The 24,932-nt window shown below is 47.6% G+C and overlaps 1 protein-coding gene across 3 annotated transcripts in view; it reads right to left on the reverse strand.

Annotated features, from left to right (window-relative positions):
• The window catches only part of GDPD5 (glycerophosphodiester phosphodiesterase domain containing 5), a 175,526-nt gene that overhangs the window by 87,897 nt on the left and 62,697 nt on the right, over window positions 1-24,932 (reverse strand). For all 3 annotated transcript variants that reach the window (XM_083609922.1, XM_083609921.1, XM_083609923.1), the window contains exon 2: window positions 9,180-9,359. In XM_083609922.1, the coding sequence (XP_083466048.1) occupies window positions 9,180-9,296 (117 nt within the window). In that variant the 5' untranslated portion in view covers window positions 9,297-9,359. The remainder of the gene's footprint in view (window positions 1-9,179; window positions 9,360-24,932) is intronic.

Consider the following 24,932-nt stretch of genomic DNA (forward strand, 5'->3'; position numbering starts at 1 on the left):
CTCTCAACTCCGAGTATATTTCACCATCTGTCATGGATGCTTTAGCTCAGATTCCTGCATTGTGTAGGGCTGGACTAGATGACCCTCAGATCCCTTCAAATCTATGGTTCTATGATTCCAAGTGCATTTTCCCCATTGTTTGTTGTTGTTTAGTCGTTTAGTCGTGTCCGACTCTTTGTGACCCCATGGACCAGAGCACGCCATGCACTTCTGTCTTCCACTGCCTCCTGCAATTTGGTCAAACTCATGCTGGTAGCTTCGAGAACACTGTCCCACCATCTCGTCCTCTGCCGTCCCCTTCTCCTTGTGCCCTCCATCTTTCCCAACATCAGGGTCTTTTCCAGGGAGTCTTCTCTTCTCATGAGATAGCTTTCCTTATTGCGAGAAATTTGATCTCTCGGGGGGAAAGCGGGCTTGATGAGCAAGACCTCCCAACATACTGTCAACTTACAGATTTGAAAATAAGGGACCAGGAGCCTTGAAAATAAGGGACCAGCAGCCAAAATAAGGGACCTGCAGCCTCACCTGTTCCAGGCACTCCAGCCTTCCTGTCCTCCTGCAGTCTGGTCAAACTCATGCTGGTAGCTCTGAGAACACTGTCCAACCAGCTTTGTAACCAGAGGTTTAACTGAATAGAATCTGAATCACATGCACCACAAGGCCTATGCAGCCTCAACTTAAGATGGCTCCCCGGCCTGGCTTTGCACTGCAAAGTTTGCAGCGGCACGTGCAACAAAATGGCGTCCAGCATTCAAAAACCCCCTCAGCTTGCATTAACTAGCCACACACAAGGCATGCAAGCTCCACCCCCCAGTCGTTCTTAGACTTCTTATCAGGTGAGCAACACAGCCAAGCAACACAGTTGGAGCCTCCCTCCTCCCTGGCCGGCAGGGAGGGAGGGAGAGGAGCTGCTTCCTTTGAAATTTAAGGGACATCATTTAAGGGACATTTAAGGGACATCCATCAATAAGGGACAGCAGCAGGACATGGCGCTGGAATAAGGGACTGTCCCTTCAAATAAGGGACACTTGACAGCTATGCCTCCCAATCAACTATAATTGTTCAACTTGAACGTACTGGCCAGCGTGCAATTGAATTCCGCCTGAAAACAGCAGCAACTGAGCATCCCTGACGGCGCTGTAGCAAAACGTTCCTGAAAAGGGAAGGAAACGCCTGCTCTCCTCCACGCCAAGGCCATTCATTATAAAAACCACATTTTGTTTAAGAATTTGCTTCTTCGCTGAGCTGCTGCAGGTAGGGGCAGATATTTGAAGTGTTTCTGCATAGCCGCTAACGGGGGGAAAGCCTCTTCAAATCAGAAGTGATTCACCATTGTCAGAAGCACGGTTTACAGCTCAATTAAAGCGGCTTAAAAGGCCAGTTCGTTATTATATTTTCCGTCTCTTTGCTGCCTGCTCCCGTCGGAAATCACATACGCTGGGATTATATAGCAGTGGCGATAAACCCACACACTGATTCAAGAGGGACGTGAGAAGGTTTCGTTGCTGCGATAAAGCCTAATTTACTGCCTACGGAGCCTGCAGAAGCCGCTTTGCCTGCAGAAAGGGGCAGGAGGCAGTGAAAACTAGGTACAGGGGGGCAGGGAAAAACCCATTTGCTTTGCAATTTACTGTGACCCAGCCTCATGTAACGCCCTGGATAGCTGAGCTGGTTAGAGCACTTTGCTGATAACACCAAGAGAGATCACGGCAAGCTCCACTACAGAAATGATTAAGATTTTAAATGATAATTTTAGGTTATATTTTAGTGATCAAGATCTAATGTATATTTTTATATTTTATATTTATATTTTACATTTTTAACTGCAGTTAAATCTGAATTGTCTCTGTTAAACCCAATTGCAATTCAATGTATTCCCGTTGTGTTTTATGATTTTTCTGATATTGTAAGTGAGCCGGAACTGTTTTGTGACCATAGTAATAAATTCAAATTCACCAAGGTTGCAGGTTCGATTCCCATATGTGATAGCTGCGTATTCCGGGGGGTTGGTCTAGATGCCCCTCAGGGTCCCTTCCAGCTCTAGGATATTACACAAAAAGAAAAAAATGGTTTGAAAAGTCACAAAGGCAGGCAGGTACAAAAACGCACCTCATCTGCCAAAAATAAATGCCTGAATTCTTCAAGAGGCTCTCTCTGCCTTTCAGCCACAGAGGAGTCCAGCCTCTTACCGGAAGCTAAGGAACTACCTACACTACCCCCTGAAGACCTGGGGAGAGGAGGAGATCCTCTCTGGTTAGGTGTAGAGCTAATTCAAAGGCCAGGCGAGACGACAGCACCCTCTGCTACTAGCCCAAAGGAAACATGAGCAAGACGAGAGAAATGAGCCCCAGGCTATGTGATAAAGCGCATTACAGTGGTACCTCGGGTTACAGACGCTTCAGGTTACATACCTTCAGGTTACAGACTCTGCTAACCCAGAAATAGTACCTCGGGTTAAGAACTTTGCTTCAGGATGAGAACAGAAATCGTGCGGTGGCAGCGGGAGGCCCTATTAGCTAAAGTGGTGCTTCAGGTTCAGAACAGTTTCAGGTTAAGAACGGACCTCCGGAACGAATTAAGTTCTTAACCTGAGGTACCACTGTATTGGCTGGGGCTTCTGGGAGCTGTAAGCGTCTGCAGAGGAGCACCAGCCTAGAGCCACACTGTGGCGGAAGCCAGGGTTAGAAACTCAGATATACAGTGGATGCTCAGGTTGCGAACATGATCCGTGCGGGAGGCACGTTCACAACCCGCAGCGCCGCGTCTGCACACACGCGGGTTGTGATTCGGTGCTTCTGCGCATGCGCAAGTGCTGAAACCCAGAAGTAATCCGTTCCAGTACTTCCCGGGTTCAGTGCAGTGCGCAAGCCAAAAACACGTAACCTGAAGCGTCTGTAACCCGAGGTATGACTGTATAAACTGAGCACCAAATGGCTCCTTAACCCAGGGTTACAGTCGCCAAAACGGAACACCTAGGTGCCATTTTGGGGCCAGATGTCTTAAAAATGGTATTTTCCAACACAGTGGTACTTTGGTTCTCAAACTTAATCCGTTCCGGAAGTCCATTCCGAAATCAAAGCGTTCCAAAACCAAGGCACACTTTCCCATAGAAAGTAATGCAAAACGGATTAATCCGTGCCAGACTTTTAAAAACAATCCCTAAAACAGCATTTTAACATGAACTGTGCTATCTAGCGAGCCCATTGATCCATAAAATGAAAGCAATAAAGCATGTACTGCAGTCACGCAGTCAATCAATCAGTAGCTGAACTGTGTTCCACACAGTCACAAAAAAACAGCCACGAAAACACAAAATAAATAGCAAAAACAGACAGACCTCAGCGTAATACTCAAACTGGAAGTGTGGCTCTCAAATCGGAAGCATAACACTCAAAACGGAGCAAATTCGGCTTCCAAGAAAAGTTTGCAAACCGGAACACTTACTTCTGGGTTTGCAGTGTTTGGGTTCCAGGTTTTTTTGTGCGCCAAGGCATTTGAGAACCAAGGTACCACTGTATGGCCTTTTGGCTCCTGAAACTCATTCCGATAAAATATAACAGATAGAATTCTGTGGGATGTGTTTTGCTTTGTTGTTTAGTCATTTAGTCGTGTCCGCCTCTTCGTGACCCCCTGGACCAGAGCATGCCAGGCACTCCTGTCTTCCACTGCCTCCCGCAGTTTGGTCAAACTCATGCTGGTAGCTTCGAGAACACAGTCCAACCATCTCATCCTCTGTCATCCCCTTCTCCTTGTGCCCTCCATCTTTCCCAACATCAGGGTCTTTTCCAGGGAGTCTTCTCTTCTCATGAGGTGGCCAAAGTCTTGGAGCCTCAGCTTCAGGATCTGTCCTTCCAGTGAGCACTCAGGGCTGATTCCCTTCAGAATGGATCGGTTTGATCTTCTTGCAGTCCATGGGACTCTCAAGAGTCTCCTCCAGCACCAGAATTCAAAAGCATCCATTCTTTGGCAATCAGCCTTCTTTATGGCCCAGCTCTCACTTCCATACATGTGTTTTGCTAGCATGTGAAAACAGCCCACGTCCAAGGATCCCCAGGCTCACACCTCCAGATGGTGGAGACGTCAGGCAGCAACCTGGCACCCGGGCATCTTAGCTTGGTTACAAGTGGCCGACATAGCCAGACAAGCAGAACTAAAAATTATGCAGCAGGGAAGAGAGTCGTCAAGTAGATGCCAAGCCATTAGCATTTTCACACAGCAACAGCTTTTTTAAAAAGGAAAAGTTTCCTTCCTCTGCCAGCACAAGCACACTGCTGCTGTACACAAGAGACCCACACTGCATTAGCACACAACGGCTGCTTGAAGGCTGGCAAAAGGTGTTTGAGCACTGTGCCCAGACAGCTTCTCCAAGGAGCGGGACCAGTCAGGGCTAATCCGCAGGCTGCTCAGCTCAGGTGTCATGACCTGGGTTCTCAGAGACTTGTCACTATTTCTGCAGCAGGGCTTTGGCACAAAATGGGAGCTTTTCAGTGACTGCGATACGAGACGATATGATAATCTTTATTGTCATTGTCCCACACAGAACAACGAAATTGAAAAAATCTACATCAGACATTCAAACACCAATACGCCTGCTATCCCAGCCTGGTTAACCCCCTAAAACTCTGATAAAGGTAAAGGGACCATTAGGTCCAGTCGTGGCCGACTCTGGGGTTGCGGCGCTCATCTCGCTTTACAGGCCGAGGGAGCCAGCGTACAGCTTCCGGGTCATGCGGCCAGCATGACTAAGCCGCTTCTGGCGAACCAGAGCAGTGCACGGAAATGCCGTTTACCTTCCCGCCAGAGCGGTACCTGTTTATCTACTTGCACTTTGACGTGCTTTCGAACTGCTAGGTTGGCAGGAGCAGGGACAGAGCAACAGGATCTCACCCCGTCGCGGGGATTCGAACCGCCGACCTTCTGATCGGCAAGCCCTAGGCTCTGTGGTTTAACCCACAGCGCCACCTGCATCCCAAAACTCTGATACCCCATAATTAAATACAATATACTCCCATAGAGACTACTTTACACTGCGTTTAAAACCAAAATCGAAGCATTCAGGAGTGCTGGAAACTTGAGGCGTATGCATGCCTCTCTTCTAAAAGCATTGGCTATTCTACGGTTTTCCCCTTGGCGATACTGTTGGAAAAAGGGATTTTCAACTCTGATCAATACGAACGATCAGAAAACAGAAAGGCTTCTTTGTGTTAATCAGGATACGAGAATTTGTCTCACATTAAAGGTAAAGGGACCCTGACCATTAGGTCCAGTCGTGGCCGACTCTGGGGTTGCGGTGCTCATCTCGCTTTATTGGCCGAGGGAGCCGGCATACAACTTCCGTGTCATGTGGCCAGCATGGCTAAGCCGCTTCTGGCGAAACCAGAGCAGCGCACGGAAACGCCGTTTACCTTCCTGCCAGAGCAGTATCTATTTATCTACTTGCACTCTGAGGTGCTTTCGAACTGCTATGTTGGCCGGAGCAGGGACCGAGCAACGGGAGCTCAGACCATCCCGGGGATTCGAACCGCCGACCTTCTGATTGGCAAGACCTAGGCTCTGTGGTTTAACCCACAGCGCCACCCATGTCCCTGTGTCTCAAATTAAGACCTAATATAAATGAGATCACCTGGCAAAAGCAAGCTCACACCTCTCATTGAGTTGTATTTAAGGTTCTACAGTATTTGCATTTATCATTATATTTTGGAAATGACTCCTGTTCTTACACAGCTGCCTTGTTTTATACTTTCTGAACATCCCAGGACCCTATTACAGTCATACCTCGGATTACAGACGCTTCAGGTTGCGTTTTCTCGGGTTACGGACCGCCGAAACCCGGAAGTACCGGAACAGGTTACTTCCAGGTTTCAGCAGTCGCGCATGTGCAGAAGCGCTAAATCACGCTTTGCGAATGCGCTGAAGTGCCGAATCGCAACTCGCACGTGCGCAGATGCGGGTTGCGAACGTGCATCCCGCACGGATCACATTCGCAACCTGAGCGTCCACTGTATAAAGCAGTTGTGTTATATGTTATAAATCAAGCACTGCTAGGAGTTGTTCAATGTATTTATCAGTAAAAAAAACTCAGTGTGGCTCAAGAAAATTCTTATTCCAAAAGCGTGGCCCAGAGAAAAAAGTTTGAGAACCAGCGAGTTAACCACTGCACAACACCGGTGCAATAGGGGCTGTAACTGGAGATGAGCATACAGATGTTCTGAGGACTTTGCAGAGGTCCAGACCTATTTGCCCGCTGTAGCAAATACAACAAAGGGTCTCCAAACAGTTATAAATGTTATTACGGCATAGGTTTTCATGGGCCACAGCCTACTGATGACAGATGATTTTGAGAAGTCCAAAAAGAGCAGCAAAGCCTTGAGAGGATTCAGAATTTAGGACTATTCTGGTTTTAAAGCAAGACTTGAGGATTCTAAGAGTCAGCCCTTCAAATTGACAGCATCTATTACAAGCCTCCGCTCTCATGTAACTATTCCCAGGTTCGCAGAGGAGGATTCTTGCTGAAGGAAAAGGGTTTGAAAGGCTCTGTGGATCCCGTAACCAAGAATTTGACATACAGGGTGCTATTATGCAGATCTCTCTTTCTCTCGCTCACTCAGTTAGGCGTGCCATCAATCAACAGTCTTGCGCTGCAAACGAAAAACAAAAAAACTGCTGGCTGGGCCTTTTCCTTGCTGATACCTTGAAATATTAATTGGATTTTGAAAGACACAGAAGACAAGATCGCTTGTAAACGGCTATCGGGAGAAACAGGAGACCGTAATCCTCTTGCCTGACAGGCGAGATGACAAGGGCTCTGTGGCTATCACTGCCCTTAAAAGCACAACAAAATCTATTTGCTTCAGAAGTTACAAGGGATATCCTTCTGTCATCCACTGCTACAGGATCCTTCCTTCTTGCAGACCAAGATTACCAGGGGACAGCAAACACGGCAAAAAATTTAGCTGGGGCAATCAGAATAAGATCTACCACCTGACTGACGAGTTAAATGCCTAGTAAAAAAAGCCAATTCATTCATACGTTTTATTTGTAGCTAAGGACAGGTATTAACGCTTTCATTTATTTGTTTAGTTGTAAATTCTTTTTCTTTCTTTCTTTTTTTGCATAGCTATAGTTGTATTTGATTGTATTTGATTCCTTTGCTGTAGCTTGTGGCTGATGCAAATAAAGATTTTTATCTATGAGAGGTTTTACTTTCTTGGGCTCCATGATCTTTCTTGGGCAGAAAAATGTCAAAAAAACCTAAAACCAAAACACCTCCCTGCTCTTATGTCTACAGCAGGCATAGGCAAACTCCGGCCCTCCAGATGTTTGGGACTACAATTCCCATCATCCCTAGCTTAACAGGACCAGTGGTCAGGGATGATGGGAATTGTAGTCCCAAACATCTGGAGGGCCGGAGTTTACCTATGCCTGGTCTACAGCTGCTTCTGCTCCTGCTCCAAATAATTTTGGTGCCATCTGAAACACACACTCAAACACATAGGAGCTTCTTCTCAATGTGATCCTAACCAATCAAGGATCACATCGGCTACATAACAGCGCTGAGTTATCACGCAGCCATAACACGATGGTGTCGTGAAGCCAAATCAGAGAAAGGCACTTCCGCCCTTGCTCTGAATGAGCAAACATGCGCGCGCACACACACACACACCATTTCATGGCCGGTTTGCTCGTTCAGTCACCAACATCACTTGTCTTTTTATGCTATGAACCGCCTTGAGCTCTACGGATGAAGCGGTGGCATGCAAATTTAATAAATACTAGTAATAATAAATAACACAGATTGAGGAGAGTGCATTTCAAAAGGGGGAAAGGTTTTCCATGAAAACGTACCTACACGTTTTAGGTCTGCCCTAGAATACCTCAGTGTTTTTACCAATTGCTGCTCTCCTGCCTTTCCTTCTCTCTCTCTATCTGAACTATACTGATAAGGAGAATACAAAAACAGTCAGATTCCTATCGTAGGTTCACCAGCAGGGCACAAAGGTGATGGCAATGTACTGCTTGTACTTTGCACCCAGGTCTCGCAGGTAGGCTGCCACAGAACAAAGAGGTTCCATGTGGCTAAGAGCTCATAGAGCTGCCCTCCATGCATTGGTCTATTTTTAAAATAAAAAACAGCTACAACTTCTTTCCAACTTGGAACAGCGATTCTTCTGTTTAAAGCAACCTAGAAGCACGTAAGATTTGTCTGCACACAGTATTCACAAAAACCACATAACCATATAAACCATATGAAATTATCACAGCCAAGTTCCATCGCAGGGGTCAGCAAACTTTTTCAGCAGGGGGCCGGTCCACTGTCCCTCAGACCTTGTGGGGGGCCGGACTGTATTTTGAAAAAAAATAATAATGAACGAATTCCTATGCCCCACAAATAACCCAGAGATGCATTTTAAACAAAAGCACATATTCTACTCATGTAAAACACCAGGCAGGCCCCACAAATAATCCAGAGATGCATTTTAAATAAAAGGGCACATTCTACTCATGTAAAAACACGCTGATTCCCGGACCGTCCGCAGGCCGGATTGAGAAGGCGATTGGGCCGAATCCGGCCCCCGGGCCTTAGTTTGCCTACCCATGGGTTACAGGGAAAGGGGGAGAAATGAGATTGCAGGATCTCTTCATACTGTCTGCTGGAAAACCAGCAAGTTTTGGCTCCCCGCCTCCTTGAAATCTCTCCGGTCCAATCGCCATTACAAGAACTCGGTAAGTACGGAACAGCACCTGTGTTTTCTTTTTTCCTCCTCCCTCCCAACCCCAGTTCCTTTCGTGCCACGCCTTTTAGACTGCACAAGCCCAAGGAACTGTCTCGCCACTTCCATTAGCAAGCAGCTTTGGGAAGCCTATTCCTTTCTGCTGAAGAACTGGGTAGAAATGCTATAATCAGTTAAATCTGCCTGTAGTTCCGCAAGCAAAAATGACAAGGAACGAAAAGCCTGTGGAATTCGCACACAGTTCCACAAGTAGTTCGCCTCAGAAACGACAGAGTGGTCGAACCTTAAAGGTCTACGTTTCTTAATCTTCACGGATGAATCACATTCTCAGATTCTCACATCCGAGGCAGCTCACACACTCACAGAGACACCCCCCTGCCAACCTCGCGAGATTTCAAAAACGGGGGCAGCCTGCCAACATATACAGAATAAATTCCAGCGACTCACCTTGGTGGTGTCATCATGTGACCGCTGGTATCGTTTCCAACGGCAACCGTAAATCCCTGTCAGACATGACAAACACAACTGTGGCTCGTAGTACTGTAGCGGTTGGTGTTTAACCATGCTCTTCTTCCCGGATCGTCACCAGCGGGCTACCAGAAATCCATCAGGGCCTTGGGAAATGCCCTACAAGAAAAGAGAGTGGGCAGTCAAAAGAAGACGAAGCAACATGGAGAATCACAGAGTGGGGAGAGGGGTCCCCAGCGGTCATCTAGACCAACCCCCCTTGCAACGCAGGAATCTCTCATATATATATATATGTGTGTGTGTGTGTGTGTGTGTGTGTGTGTGTGTGTTTTAACATATCATTTTCAACAGTAATTAAACATACTTTTACATCTCATTCAGTTTTTTTGACTTCCATCAATCCTGTCTGAAAATTTTCCAATCTAGTCTCTTAATATGCACCTGGAGCCAGTGCAGTTGGTAAAGCACTGGAGGAATGTGATCCCGCGGCAAGGACCCTGTAAGGAGCCTTGCCGCAGCATTCTGCACCCGCTGGAGTTTCTGGGTCTATTCTGGGCTATCGTGTTCCCTCTCAGTCTCCTCTTTCCCAGGCTAAACATACCCAGCTCCTTCGACCGTTCCTCATCAGGCTTGGTTTCCAGACCCTTGGTCATCTTGGCCGCCCTCCTCTGTACACCTTCCAGTTTGTCAACATCCTCATTAAGCTGGGGTGGCCAGGTAAAGAGAAGAAAGAGGGAACCCAGATCGACTCGGAAATAAAAGCCTGATTTGAGGAACCGCACAGCAGCCAAAACACGTTTGAAATGCAGAAGGAGCAAAACAGCATTTGAGACCTCAGACCTGCCTTTCCAACATAGAATCACAGAATCATAGAGTTGTAAGGGACCCCCAAAGGTCATTGAGTCTGACCCTCTGCAATGCAGGAATCTCAACCAAAGCATCCAGGACAGATGGCTATCCAACCTCTGCTTAAAAACCGCCAAGGAAGGAGAGTTCATCACCTATCAAGGGAGTCTGTTCCACTGTCAAACAGCTCTTTACTCTCAGAAAGTTCTCCCTGATGTTTAGGTACCCCTGCCCGTACGGGCCAGTCGTGTCCGACTCTAGGGTTGTGCGCTCATCTCACTTAAGAGGCCAGGGGCCAGCGCTGTCCGGAGACACTTCCGGGTCACGTGGCCAGCGTGACGAAGCTGCTCTGGCGAGCCGGCACCAGCGCAGCACACGGAAACGCCGTTTACCTTCCCGCTATAAAGCGGTACCTATTTATCTACTTGCACTTAAGGGTGCTTTCGAACTGCTAGGTGGGCAGGAGGTGGGACCGAACGACGGGAGCTCACCCGCTGCGGGGATTCGAACCACCGACCATACAATCGGCAAGTCCTAGGCGCTGAGGTTTTACCCACAGCGCCACCCGCGTCCCTGATGTTTAGTCGTAACCTTATTCATTCATTCATGGGTTTTATATCCTTCCCCTCCTCCTCGTGTAGCACAGGGTAGCAAATGTCATCACAGTGTCATCACAATACAGTGGTACCTTGGTTCTCAAACGTAATCTGTTCCGGAAGTCCGTTCCAGAACCAAAGCGTTCCAAAACCAAGGCGTGCTTTCCCATAGAAAGTAATGCACAATGGATTAATCCATTCCAGACTTTTAAAAACAACCCCTAAAAGAGCGATTTAACATGAATTTTACTATCTAACGAGACCACGGATCCATCAAATGAAAGCAATAAACAATGTATTGCAGTCACACAATCCATCAATCAGCAGCTGAACTGGGTTCCACACAGTCACACACAAAAGAGAGCCCCAAAAACGCAAAATAAATAGCAAAACCAGACAGACCTCAGCATGACACTCAAAACGGAAGTGTAGCACTCAAACCGGAACACGTTCGACCTCCAATAACAGTTCGCAAACCGGAACACTTACTTCCGGGTTTGCAGTGTTTGGGTTTGAGTACCAAGGCGTTTGAGAACCAAGGTACCCCTGTAATGAAAGTAAGAATTAAAAGATTGGCCAAATCATCAAGCCGTCCTAAATATAAAACTTGCGTACAAAGCAGCAACAGCTGAGTCAGGAAGGATTCTCAAGCACGTCTCAAAGTTCTGGATGAATAGGAAAATATTCAAAGTGCATCTGAATGCAGCTGGGATGAAGGGTACAATCAGATTTCATCTCGAAAGGAGTTCCACCACAGAACATCTCATCTCACAAAGCCAACTATGAGACTCTCCCTACCCCAACCGCAAAACCCAAGCCAGACAGTTTTAAGGAAGGCACTTCTTCATTTCTGAAGTAAACAGGGAGTGGAAAATTTGGGATGTAATCATTATAAATAAAACAAGATACAAGCAATTATGGGAGAGAAGGGGCCATTAGAGGAGACTTTTAGAGCGGGGAGTTGTAACCGCTGGAATCAGTTCAAACGAAATGAAGAAGTAACGATGGATGTTGAGTCGGTATGATTTAATTAACCGGATGTATAATATATGATTATTGTGTATTACGGAACTAGGAAAAATCAAATAAAAGGGCGGATTGGGCGGGGTGGGGAATGAGATAAACGAAGAATGAAGACGGAGGGTCACAGATCAGGGCTTTGCTGCAGCTCACTGCCGTTAAGCAAGATGGGCAAGGGAAAGGGGGTAGGTTGGCGAGCCCATCAATGACGTCGACCCACATTTACCGTATTTTTTGCTCTATAGGATGCACTTTTTCCCCTCCAAAAATTAAGGGGAAATGTGTGTGCATCCTATGGAGCGAATGCAGGCTCCTTGGCTTCTGCGATAGCAACGCAAAGCCTCCGAAGCGCAGAGGGAGCGCTCCCTTCGTGCTCCGGAGGCTTTGCGTTGCTTTCGCTGAAGCCTGGAGAGCGAGAGGGGTCGTGTACACCGACCCCTCTCGTTCTCCAGGCTTCAGGGATAGCCGCCTGAAGCCTTCGGAGCGCAGCACGAGTTCCCGCTGCGCTCCGGAGGCTTCAGGTTCCTTTCGCTGAAGCCAGGAGAGCAAGACACTCCTGGCTTCAGCAGAGAGGGAAGAAGAAGAAGAAGAAGAGTTTGGATTTGATATCCCGCTTTATCACTACCCGAAGGAGTCTCAAAGCGGCTAACATTCTCATAGAAGATCATAGAATCATAGAGTTGGAAGAGACCACAAGGGCCATCGAGTCCAACCCCCTGCCAAGCAGGAAACACCATCAGAGCACTCCTGACATACGGTTGTCAAGCCTCTGCTTAAAGACCTCCAAAGAAGGAGACTCCACCACACTCCTTGGCAGCAAATTCCACTGTCGAACAGCTCTTACTGTCAGGAAGTTCTTCCTAATGTTTAGGTGGAATCTTCTTTCTTGTAGTTTGGATCCATTGCTCCGTGTCCGCTTCTCTGGAGCAGCAGAAAACAACCTTTCTCCCTCCTCTATGTGACATCCTTTTATATATTGGAACATGGCTATCATATCACCCCTTAACCTCCTCTTCTCCAGGCTAAACATGCCCAGCTCCCTTAGCCCTTCCTCATAAGCCATCGTTTCCAGGCCTTTGACCATTTTGGTTGCCCTCCTCTGGACACGTTCCAGTTTGTCAGTGTCCTTCTTGAACTGTGGTGCCCAGAACTGGACACAGTACTCCAGGTGAGGTCTGACCAGAGCAGAATACAGTGGCACTATTACTTCCCTTGATCTAGATGCTATACTCCTATTGATGCAGCCCAGAATTGCATTGGCTTTTTTAGCTGCCGCATCACACTGTTGGCTCATGTCAAGTTTGTGGTCAACCAAGACTCCTAGATCCTTTTCACATGTACTGCTCTCAAGCCAGGTGTCTCCTTTCCCTTCCTCCCCACAACAAACACTCTGTGAGGTGAGTGGGGCTGAGAGACTTCAGAGAAGTGTGACTGGCCCAAGGTCACCCAGCAGCTGCATGTGGAGGAGCGGAGACGGGAACCCGGTTCCCAAGATTACGAATCTACCGCTCTTAACCACTACACCACACTGGCGCAGCGCCCCTTCCGCCAAGCGGGAGGAGAAATGGAAGGGGCTCCGTTTCTCCTGCCGCTTCGCTGAAGGGGCGCTGAGCAGAGAGGGGGAGATTTTGTTTTTCTTGTTCTCCCCCTCTATAACAAGGTGCGTCCTATAGAGCAAAAAATACGGTACCAGCCAGAATGCTCACAGTCACAGAATTGTAGACTCGGTTTGGGTCCCCAAGGGCTATCTAGTCCAACCCTCTGCAATGCTGTCCCTGCCAGCCAGTGTAGGAGACAATACTGAGCTGGACAAACCAACGGCTGGACTCAGTATAAAGAGTTCCGTGGCCCCCATTTCCCACCTGGGCAGGACAGTTTGATCTTATAACGCAGTGGTTCTCAACCTGTGGGTCCCCAGATGTTGTTGGACTACAACTCCCATCATCCCTGAGCTCTGGGCTTGCTTGCTAGGGGTGATGGGAGTTGTAGTTCAACAACATCTGGGGACCCACAGGTTGAGAAAGGCTGCTATAATGTCAATCCTGGCCGGACTGCACTGGCTGCCAATTAGTTTCCGGGCCCAATTCAAAGTGCTGCTATGACCTATAAAGCCTTAAACGGCTCAGGACCGCAAGACCTCAAGGACCGCCTCTTTCCATATGAACCTACCCGGACCCTGAGATCATCTTCTGAGGCCCTTCTTTGTGTGTCCCCTCCACGAGAGGTCTGGAAGGCGGCAACACGAGAACGGGGCCTTTTCTGCGGTGGCTCCCCGTTTCGTGGGGTTGTGGGTTCAAGCCCAACGTTGGGCAAAAGATTCCTGCGTTGCACTAGATTACCCTCGTGGTCCCTTCCAACTCTATGAGTCTAGCAATAAATAGTAATAATAATAATCTTATTATTATTATTAATAATAATGCAGCTGCCTTTGCTCCTATTTAAGAGAGAGAGAGAGACGATTGTTTATGTATGCGACGACAGCAGCACGGATACTACTAGCCCAGAGATGGTAAGAAGATAAAGTCCCAACCAGAGATGAATGGTTTGATGAAGAGGATGGACTACGCCGAAATTGACCGGGAAAATCAAAAACCAGGAAGAGAAGAACTTTAAGAAGGAATGGGAAAATTTACACTGTACTTAAGACAACATTGTAAACAACTAAAAACCGGCAGCAATCGAGCAATGTTTGTAATGTACTAAAAATTAAGGTAAAACTGGATTGTGTAAGAAAAATAGAGAAAATAAGTGAAACAGTGGAGAAAGATTGAAAATGGTAACCATGGAAGGGTTGGAGAGGAAGTCAAAGGATTCAAGGAATCCTAAATGATGATGGTGGTGTTTATTGTTTGAATTTAAATTTGTACAGTCATACCTCATGTTACGTTTGCTTCATGTTACGTTCTTTCAGGTTACGTCCCGCGGCGACCCAGAAGTACCGGAAAGGGTTACTTCTGGGATTCGCCGCTCGCACATGCGCACAAGCACTAAATCGCACTTCGCGCATGCGCACAAGCACCAAATAGCGCCGCGCACCTGCGAAGATACGGCGCTTCAGGTTGCGCTCTTCATGTTGCAAACAGGCCTCCGGAACGGATCCTGTTCGCAACCAGAGGTACCACTATAATGTAAAACCCAATACCCAATAAGAGAGAGAGAGAGAGAGATTGAGATTAACCTCTTCGTCTGCCCGGTCGCCTTTTCAAACTCCATCACCCACCTGCCTCGACAGGTAACAGACTCCCACGACGCAAAGCGGCCGAATCCTGGCACTTCCACTATCCAGCCAACATCCTAAGCAAACAGGAACTGGGCCGTGAATAACATTTCCACTCTCTGGGCTTCCCCCACGGGAACTGCAGGGTTTTGTTGTTTTTTTCTTCCCCCGAGTGCCTGTCCCAGCGGATTCCCTGTCCTCTCTTTGACAAACCCAGCCCCCAGGCTCTGGCCTGCGAGGGACCGATTCCCCTCTGGCCCCCGCTGCTCTGCCACAGGGGAGACGCAGCCTATGAATGATTTAAGTCTCTGCCGGCTAGTGTTACGCGTACAGAAATAAAACAGGAAGCAGGACAAGGGGGAATCAATTATTCACATTTTCGCAAGGTGCACCAGTAAAAAAAAAAAAAGAAAATGAGAAATCAGGGAGGTGGGGGAGAGGAAAGAAGACCCTGTGCCACCCACAAGCGATTGCTTTCCGACGACATGCAGAATCGCCTCGCAGGAAAGATCATGAAATCGGTTTGCTGAGTGCTAATACGAACGCTTGCTCAGAATAATTGCGAATTGTTTTGTTCTCAAGGAGAATTTATAAAGCTAGGTATGCATCTTCCCTGAGCTATCAAGTTGAAAGGATACATTCAGGCATAATACGCGGGTGGCACTGTGGGTTAAACCACAGAGCCTAGGGCTTGCCCATCAGAAGGTCGGCGGTTCGAATCCCCGTGACGGGGTGAGCTTCCGTTGCTCGATCCCAGCTCCTGCCAACCTAGCAGTTCAAAAGCATGAAGTGCAAGTAGATAAATAGGTACTGCTCTGGCAGGAAGGTAAACGACGTTTCCGTGCCCTGCTCTGGTTCACCAGAAGCAGCTTAGTCATGCTGGCCACATGACCCGGAAGCTGTACGCCGGCTCCCTCGGCCAATAAAGCGAGATGAGCGCCGCAACCCCAGAGTTGGCCACGACTGGACCCAATGGTCAGGGGTCCCTTTACCTTTAACAACTTTAAAGATGCCCTCCCCACTTCCGTAACACAACTAACACTAAACAGGCAAGGTGCTAATATCACCAAACATGCGAACTCCAGTTCCAAAAAACCCATTTATTGGCTTTTCAGTGGTTCCTTTACTAGCCGGCCACAAATATGCACCTGGCTATTAGGAAGCGAGGAAATGCTTTTACATCCACTGCCCTAGCAGGCGGACCAAGTTGCTGATGAGCATCTTGGTCGAGAGCCAAGTTTCTACCATTACAATCTCCGGCGAAGCGCCGTTTGGGTGAAAATAAATCAACACAGCCAGAGAGAAGCGGAGCAGCTTTTCCACGGTGCAAATGAATAGATGAAAACAGTTGCTACCTGCTGCCACCCCATTTCCCCATCAGCTTCCCTCCGCCAACCCACAACAAAAAAATTCACCTCCAGATTATGTGCAGGAAGTGTGAAAGTCTCACTCTTTTGATACAAGGCTCCACCTTGGTTGACAATTCGTCCACTGGTAATGAAGGATCACGATGATAAAAGTTGTCTCATCAAGATACAGTGGTACCTCTGGTTACGTACTTAATTCGTTCCGGAGGTCCGTTCTTAACCTGAAACTGTTCTTAACCTGAGGTACCGCTTTAGCTAATGGGGCCACCCGCTGCCACTGCGCCGCCAGAGCACGATTTCTGTTCTCATCCTGAAGTAAAGGTATAGTATCCGACTCTTCGTGACCCCATGGACCAGAGCACGCCAGGCACTTCTGTCTTCTACTGCCTCCCGCAGTTTGTTTAGACACTATCCAGCCATCTCGTCCTCTGTCGTCCCCTTCTCCTTGTGCCCTCCATCTTTCCCAACATCAGGGTCTTTTCCAGGGAGTCTTCTCTTCTCATACTTTGGCCACCTCATGAGAAGAGAAGACTCCCTGGAAAAGACCCTGATGTTGGGAAAGATGGAGGGCACAAGGAGAAGGGGACGACAGAGGACAAGATGGTTGGACAGTGTTTTCGAAGCTACCAGCATGAGTTTGACCAAACTGCAGGAGGCAGTGGAAGACAGGAGTGCCTGGCGTGCTCTGGTCCAGGGGTCACAAAGAGTCGGACACGACTAAACAACTAAACAACAACAACAACAAATCCTGAGGTACTATTTCTGGGTTAGCGGAGCCTGTAAGCTGAACCGTATGTAACCTGAAGCGTATGTAACCCGAGGTACCACTGTAATGGGGTCGTTCCTCTTAAATGTCTCTTACTCCAGCAAGGAAGGTGCAGGGCAGGGTGTGCTCTGACCCTCCTATGGCCTAATGCTGGAAAAACCAATAATAATAATCATAAAATAATCATAATAGAAAGTGTTATGCTAGTGGTCAACAAAAGAGGTTTAAAGACTGCCTCAAGGCAAATCTAAAAAAAATAGTATAACCACAGACAACTGGGAAACACTGGCCTGCGAGCGCTCCAGTTGGAGAACAGCCTTTACCAAAGGTGTCACGGGCTTTGAAGACACTCGAACCCAGGACGAAAGGGAGAAACGTGCTAAGAGGAAGGCATGCTTGGCAAACCCTCACGGTGATCAAACTCCCACCCGGAAACCAATGTGCCCACTGTGGAAGGACGTGTGGATCCAGAATTGGCCTCCACAGTCACTTTACGGACTCACTGTTAAGACCGTGTTCATGGAAGACAATCTTACTTGGCTATGAGGGATCGCCAAAGGAGGAGGAGGAGGGGCAATGGTGATGTTGTTGGTGGTGGTGGTGGTGGCGGTGATGATGTTACCGTATTTTTCGCTCTATAAGAAGCACTTTTCCCTTCCCTTATGGAGCGAATGCAGGCTGCGCAGCTATCCCTGAAGCCAGGAGAGCAAGAGGGATCGGTGCATACCGATCCCTCTCGCTCTCCTAGCTTCAGGGATAGCTGTGCGAAGCCTCTTCAGGGCAACGGGAGGAACGCTTCTGGATCCACGGCTTTCGCTGCGCAGCGATCCCTCTTGCTGTTCTGACTTCGCTTTGCTGGAGAAGCGCTACGCAGAGAGGGAGAGCTGCGCAGCGCCCCTTCAGTGAAGCGGGAGGAGAAACGGAGCCCTTTCCATTTCTCCTCCTGCTTTGCTGGAGAGGCGCTGCGCAGAGAGGAAGAGAATATTTTTTTTCTTGTTCTCCTCCTCTAAAACTAGGTGCGTCTTATGGTCGGGTGCGTCTTATAGAGTGAAAAATACGGTAATCTGGGCAGCGTCCAACATGTATGAAAACATAATAAAACATTAAACCTTAAAAGGTTTACACAGAGCTGCCTTCAGATGCCTTCTAAATGTTATAGAGTTACTCATCTCCTTGACATATGACGGGAGGGCGTTCCACAGGATGGGTGCCACCACCAAGAAGGCCCTCTGCCTGGTTCCCTGTAACCTCACATCTCGCAGGGAGGGAATAGCCAGAAGGCCCTCGGAGCTGTACTTCAGTGTCCAGGCCGGACAATGGGGGTGGCGATGCTCCTTCAGGTATACTGGGCCAGGGCCTTTGGGACTTTCAAAGTCAGCACCAACACTTTGAATTGTGCTCGGAAACGTGCTGGGAGCCAATGTAGGTCTTTCAGGATGGGTGTTATGTGGTCTCGGTGGCCATTCCCAGTCACCAGTCTAGCTGCCGCATTCTGCATTAATTGCAGTTTCCGAGTCACCTTCAAAGGTAGCCCCACGTATAGCGCATTGCAGTAGTCCAAGTGGGAGATAACTAGAGCATGCACCACTCTGGAGAGACAGTCTGCGGGCAGGGAGAGTCTCAGCCTGAGTACCAGATGGAGCTGGTAGACAGCTGCCCTGGAGACAGGATTGGTGCCTCCATGGACAGCTGTTAGTCCAGAATGAGTCCCAAGCGGCATGCCTGATCCTTTAGGGCAGTGGTTTTCAACCAGAGTGCCGTGGCACCCCGGGTTGACTTGAATGATGGTCAGGGTTGCCTGATTGTGCTGGGCCAGGTCCAGTCCAGAATCCAAAGTTTCCGCTTGGAGTCAGTCCGACAGGGCCGAGGCAGGACACGAGGCGGGAAACCAGGCAAGGACAGGTACAGGATCTCAAGCAGGATCTAGCATACAGCAATGTTGCTCCCGCAACCTGGGGCAGGGTCCGACAGCCTTTTATCTTTGTCGGGGTAACGGCCGGTCCTGATCCCCGGCGACTCACCTCCCTGTTTCGCCCAAAGACGAGCACTCCTCCTGCGAGTACTCAGGTCTCTCCTTCTCTCAGTCCTCAGTCTCTGCAGCTCAGGAGACGTTGGTGTGTTACTAGACCCAGGGGCCGCCTCAGCCTCCCCTGACCCAACCGGTAGTGGAGCAGCTGTAAGTGATGGCCCAGCTGGAGGCAACGAGGTCATCCCCGCATCCGGAGCCAGGGCAGGCTCAGGCCCCTGACTCGGCCCAGCTGGTGTTTGTTGCAGGGGAACCTGTGCAGACCGGGACTCTTCAGGATCAGGCCCCAGACTTGGTTCAGATGAGGCAAAGGATCCGGTGCAGACTGAGACTCCTCTGGTTCTGAGTCCGAGCCCAAGTCCCAGGCCATCATACTGATGCCCTCTTGCATCTCTGCCTCCCAAAGGCTTGCACAGCTGTTTGTTGCAGCAGCCCTGGCTACAAGCTCCATAGGCGAATGGTGGCTCTGGCGCTGGCCAGGGGGTGCTGGTTGCCAGGAGCTGAGGCGGCCTTGGAGTAAGCAAGCAAGTGGGCGAAGGAAGCCCAGCCAGACAGTCCGTGCTTTTGGGAATGGACGGACAAGTCCCAGTGCCCCATGGGGCAGTGTGAAGGGGCACCACTCTTTGGGGCGGGGAGGGGGGCAGCTCAGAGACCAGGGACGGCCGCAGCAGATACCCAGAGGACTCCCAAGGAGAGGGGAGAGGAGAGGAAGCTGAGGGAACCCTCCGCAAGGGAGGGTGTTCGAAAAGGGGTGGGGGGCTGCCAGCTCTGTAGGCAAGGGGTGGCATTACTGGGCTCCTGGGTCCCACAGGGGTGCCAGAGAAAGAACACAGTTGGTCAAGGGAGCCGCGGACTCAAAAAGGTTGAAAACTGTATTGTTTTTAATATTTGGTTGGAAGCCGCCCAGAGTGGCTGGGGAAACCCAGCCAGATGGGCGGGGTATAAATAATAAATTATTATTGTTGTTGTTGTTAAGTTGTGGGTGAACATATCAGATGACACAGCGATTCTTCAAATAGCTCTTGTTTATTCACAGACCAGAACTGAACTGAAGGGTTCAGCCAGCCTGCTTATATAGAGCTCCACTACAACGCAACAGCAACCACTTTCTGTAACTATCCAATCACTGAACGTGACTTCCAACCCCTTATTTGCATATGTGGACCTGAGTGAAAACTATCTACAGTATCCCCCTGCTTTAGGGACACAGTCACTCCGTTCAGGACCAGGAAGCCCCACACACGTTCCCACTCCCTGTCCATCAGAAACAACACAATCTTTCCCTCAAGATTCAGGAACGGAGAAATAAGCTCAGTGGTAGAGAACTTAAAAACATGTGGGGAAGCCAATGGCCCATTAAAACAGAATTTAAAGCATCAAGCTTGACTACCCAGGTGAGGTTATGCCCCCGCCACATGTTTCAAACTAACCGTTTTTTCAAAACGCAACTCCAGTCAATTAATATTTGAGAGGAGAGGCATATGCAGCTCGGGTCCAATTAGCCAGATGTGTTTCGCATGGGTATCCGTGACATTTTTAGCAGGGTGGGGTGAACCACGGTAACAAAGCGATAAGCGACTGCGAAGCCTATTAAAGATCTGGGTAATTGTGTGCCAAACACATTTGCAATCTCTCCAGGCTCGTTAGAAGATTAGTTCCCGTCTCGCGCACTGGGGGGAATACCAAAAATAAACTTTTCTTTATTTTTTTTCCGCCTGCTGAAGTGTTTGCAAGCTCTCAAGGAGTGCCTCCGCCACTTGAGCTGACAGAAGCACCCAATTAAGTCCTCCTGAATAAGCTGAAGGCCAGCTCGGAATCTGTGGGAGACCAGACAATTTTTTATTTTTTTAAAAAAAACCAAATAACCTGATTGAAACTAGATGGGATCCAATTGGATCACCACTTTGTTTGTCCTAAAAGAAGAGTAGAGAGGGAAACCCAGTCAGATGGGCAACATATAAATTTATTATTATTATTATTATTATTATTATTATTATTATTATTATTAATTACCACAAATACCACATTCCCTTCCAAAGACCACATGCCAAGGTGAAAGACTTCTGGGAAAAGATTTATAATGAATTGAAAGAAAATGTTGAGATATACATTTATAAAGAAACCAGAGGCCTTTCTTCTTGGAATAACAGGTTTGGAATTGCCCAAGAAAGACGTTAAATTATTTTTGTATGCCACAACTGCTGCTTGTATTTTGTTAGCTAAAAAGTGGAAAGCCCAAGAATTACCAACAATAGAAGAATGGCAGATGAAGATGATGGATTTTTCGGAGCTAGACAACCTGACTGGAAGAGTCCGCGACCAGGAGGAGGAAGAGTATCAGGAAGAGTGGAATAAATTTAATGATTATTTAGTTAAATTTGCTAAGTTAAGCTAACTGAAAACAGCTTGCAGATACTTAATGGGCTTAGGATTTTATTTATGTTAAGTGATGAATTAATATGTTTAACTCCATAAGGTGAAGATCTAAGGATGTTAATGTTTAAGTTAAATTTCATAAAAATTGGGATTTGGAAAACCGTTAAAAGGACATGCAATGAAATTCAACCAAGGGGAAGCGAGGAAGTCACTTACAAAGTTAATAACTGTAATTTTCAATAAGGCTATGATTTTTGTGTGTTTGTTTGTTTGTTTATAATATTGTGAAAACTAATAAAATTTTTGAGGAAAAAAAAACAAAAAACAAAGACCACATGCCAGAGCAATGAATATGATGATATGGATTTGGGGAGGGACCCCGTAAACCATGGGTCGGCAAACTAAGGCCCGTGGGCCGGATCAGGCCCAATTTATTTTATTTTATTTTATTTTGTAAGCTTATGGGCTCAAGCAAGCCCTTGAGGACAATGAGAATCGATCACAATTCACTCCGAGAACATCTGACTGGCAGGTCAAATTAGGGGGTTATGAAGGCGAAGGAAGAAGCTATTTGCAAATCCATTTCATCAGCAGCCCCTTCGTCAGCCTTTCACAAAGAGAAACCACGAGGGAATCATCAACTCTCTTAGTGGATGACTCCAATATCTATTTAGTCAAAGTGCTTTCAAACCGGGGGGGGGGGGGGCGCAGAGAATTCATTTTTTATTACCCTGAACTCTTAATGCAGTCCAGCGCTTGCTATCTCCTTCCATCTGATATATTTTTCTCATTTTCCTGTTTCTGTTCCAAAGCCACAAAACACATTTTGCCAGCTCGCAGCAGGTAGCATGGCTAAATTGCGCAAACCAATACAACAACATTCAGCCCAGCTGTCCCCAACATATATCAGGAAGGATCGCTGCTTTCTGGTACCGAAATCAACCCCCAAGAAATCAGTGCCTTTTGGGAAGGGTTTTTTTAATTAAAAAATTGTGCTCCTGTGTCTAACTGCCTAACCAAACAGTAAAATCTGAATCTGGCTTGCAGCTATTTCACAATAAAGTACAGAAACATCCATTATGGCGTTAAACATCTCTGCAAATTAAGACGCCTTTCAACACACACACACACAAGCAAAATCATTGCGGTCAGTTTATTAAGATGCCTGATGCACTCGTCTTGCGGGTATTTAATTAGTACTTCCCTGGGCTCTTTGTTATTTAATCTTCTTCCTTTTTATAATTTTGTGTTCATTTTGCATTTGGACATCACTGCAAGACCCCTAGAAGCTAAATAGCTCAGTCAATAGAACATGAGACTCTTAATCTCAGGGCTGTGGGCAGCGCCGGATTTACGTACAGTTATACCTCGAGTTACATACGCTTCAGGTTACAGACTCCGCTAATCCAGAAATAGTACCTCGGGTTAAGAACTTTGCTTCAGGATGAGAACAGAAATCGTGCTCCGGCGGCGCAGCAGCAGCAGGAGGCCCCATTAGCTAAAGTGGTGCTTCAGGTTAAGAACAGTTTCAGGTTAAGTACGGACCTCCGGAACAAATTAAGTACTTAACCCGAGGTAACACTGTATAAGCTAAACAAGCTATAGCTTAGGGCCCCACTCTCTTGGGGCCCCCAAAAAAATGTAAAGGGGGAAAAACTGGATATACATTTCCAAAATATAAGATAAAAAACAAATAAAATAAAACCTCCATACAGCAAGTGTTTTCTGGTGAGTAGGCTCCTATATGCAAGTCATGGGTAGGCAAACTAAGGCCCGGGGGCCAGATCCGGCCCATTTGGTTTCTAAATCCGGTCCATGGACGGTCTGGGACTCAGCGTCTTTTTACATGAGTAGAATGTGTCCTTTTATTTAAAATGAATCTCTGGGTTATTTGTGGGGCCTGCCTGGCATTTTTACATGAGTAGAATATGTGCTTTTATTTAAAATGCATCTGTGGGTTATTTGTGGGGCATAAGAATTCATTCATTTTATTTTATTTTCAAAATATAGTTCAGCCTCCCACAAGGTCTGAGGGACAGTGGACCGGCCCCCCGCTGAAAAAGTTTGCTGACCCCTGATGTAAGTAATGGGCCCCACTTGCTAGCCTGCCCCCTAAAATATCACAGGTTTGCATTATTAAGTTTAAAAAATCATTTTAAGTTAGAGCTTAATAATTATTTCACTATTAATATACTTCTTAATTGTATTTCACTATTAATATACTTCTTGATTGTATTTCAGTTCAACAATTACTTTGATAAAATGCATATTTTGTTATGTGCAAATGATTTTAGATATCTATTAGGTCCATAAATTACCATAGAGAATATAATCAACACAAAAAAACAGTAACAATTTGTTGTTGACAAAGGACAGCTGGACATACATACGTTACCTTCAGTAGCTTAGGGCCTCATCAAACCTAAATACGGCCCTCGTCGGATTTATTATTTATACCCCACACATCTGGCTGGGTTTCCCCAGCCATTCTGGGCGGCTCCCAACAGAATATTAAAAATAGAATCAAACAGTAAAAACTTCCCTAAAGAAGATGTCTTCTGAAAGTTGTGTAGCTCCTTATCTCCTGATATCTGGTGGGAGTGCTCACTGGAAGGACAGATCCTGAAGCTGAGGCTCCAATACTTTGGCCACCTCATGAGAAGAGAAGACTCCTGGAAAAGACCCTGATGTTGGGAAAGATGGAGGGCACAAGGAGAAGGGAACGACAGAGGACGAGATGGTTGGACAGTGTTCTCGAAGCTACCAGTATGAGTTTGACCAAACTGCGGGAGGCAGTGGAAGACAGGAGTGCCTGGCGTGCTCTGGTCCAGGGGGTCACGAAGAGTCGGACACGACTAAACGACTAAACAACAACAACATCTGGTCGGAGGGTGTTCCACAGAGCGGGTGGCACCACCGAGAAGGACCTCTGCTTGGTCTCCTGTAGCTTCGCTTCTCGCAGGGAGGGAACCGCCAGAAGGCCCTCGGCGCTGGACCTCAGTGTCCAGGCTGAACAATGGGGGTGGAGACGCTCCTTCAGGTCTACTGGGCCAAGGCCGTTTAGGGCTTTAAAGGTCAGCACCAACACTCTGAATTGTGCTCGGAAACGTACTGGGAGCCACTGTAGGTCCGGTGATATGAGGTCTCAGCGGCCACTCCCAGTCACCAGTCTCGCTCTCCAATCTCCTCTCAACCTCCTCTTTTATAGGCTAAACGTACCCGGCTCCTTCAACCGTTCTTCATAAGGCTGTGTTTCCAGACCCTGGATCACTGGATCATCTTGCTCTCCCTCCTCTGCACACCTTCCAGCTTCTCAACATCCTTCTTAAGCTGAGGTGCCCAGAACTGGACGCCGTCTTCCAGGTGTGATCTGATCAGGGCAGAATAGAGTGGGACTACCCTTGGGTCGCAGGTGGCTCTGTGGATTAAACCACAGAGCCAAGGACTTGCCGATCAGAAGGTTGGCGGTTCGAATCCCTGCGACGGGGTGAGCTCCCGTTGCTCAGTCCCTGCTTCTG

Source organism: Podarcis filfolensis (genome assembly GCF_964270895.1).
Source record: "Podarcis filfolensis genome assembly, chromosome: 4".
In the NCBI taxonomy this organism is placed as follows: domain Eukaryota; kingdom Metazoa; phylum Chordata; class Lepidosauria; order Squamata; family Lacertidae; genus Podarcis; species Podarcis filfolensis.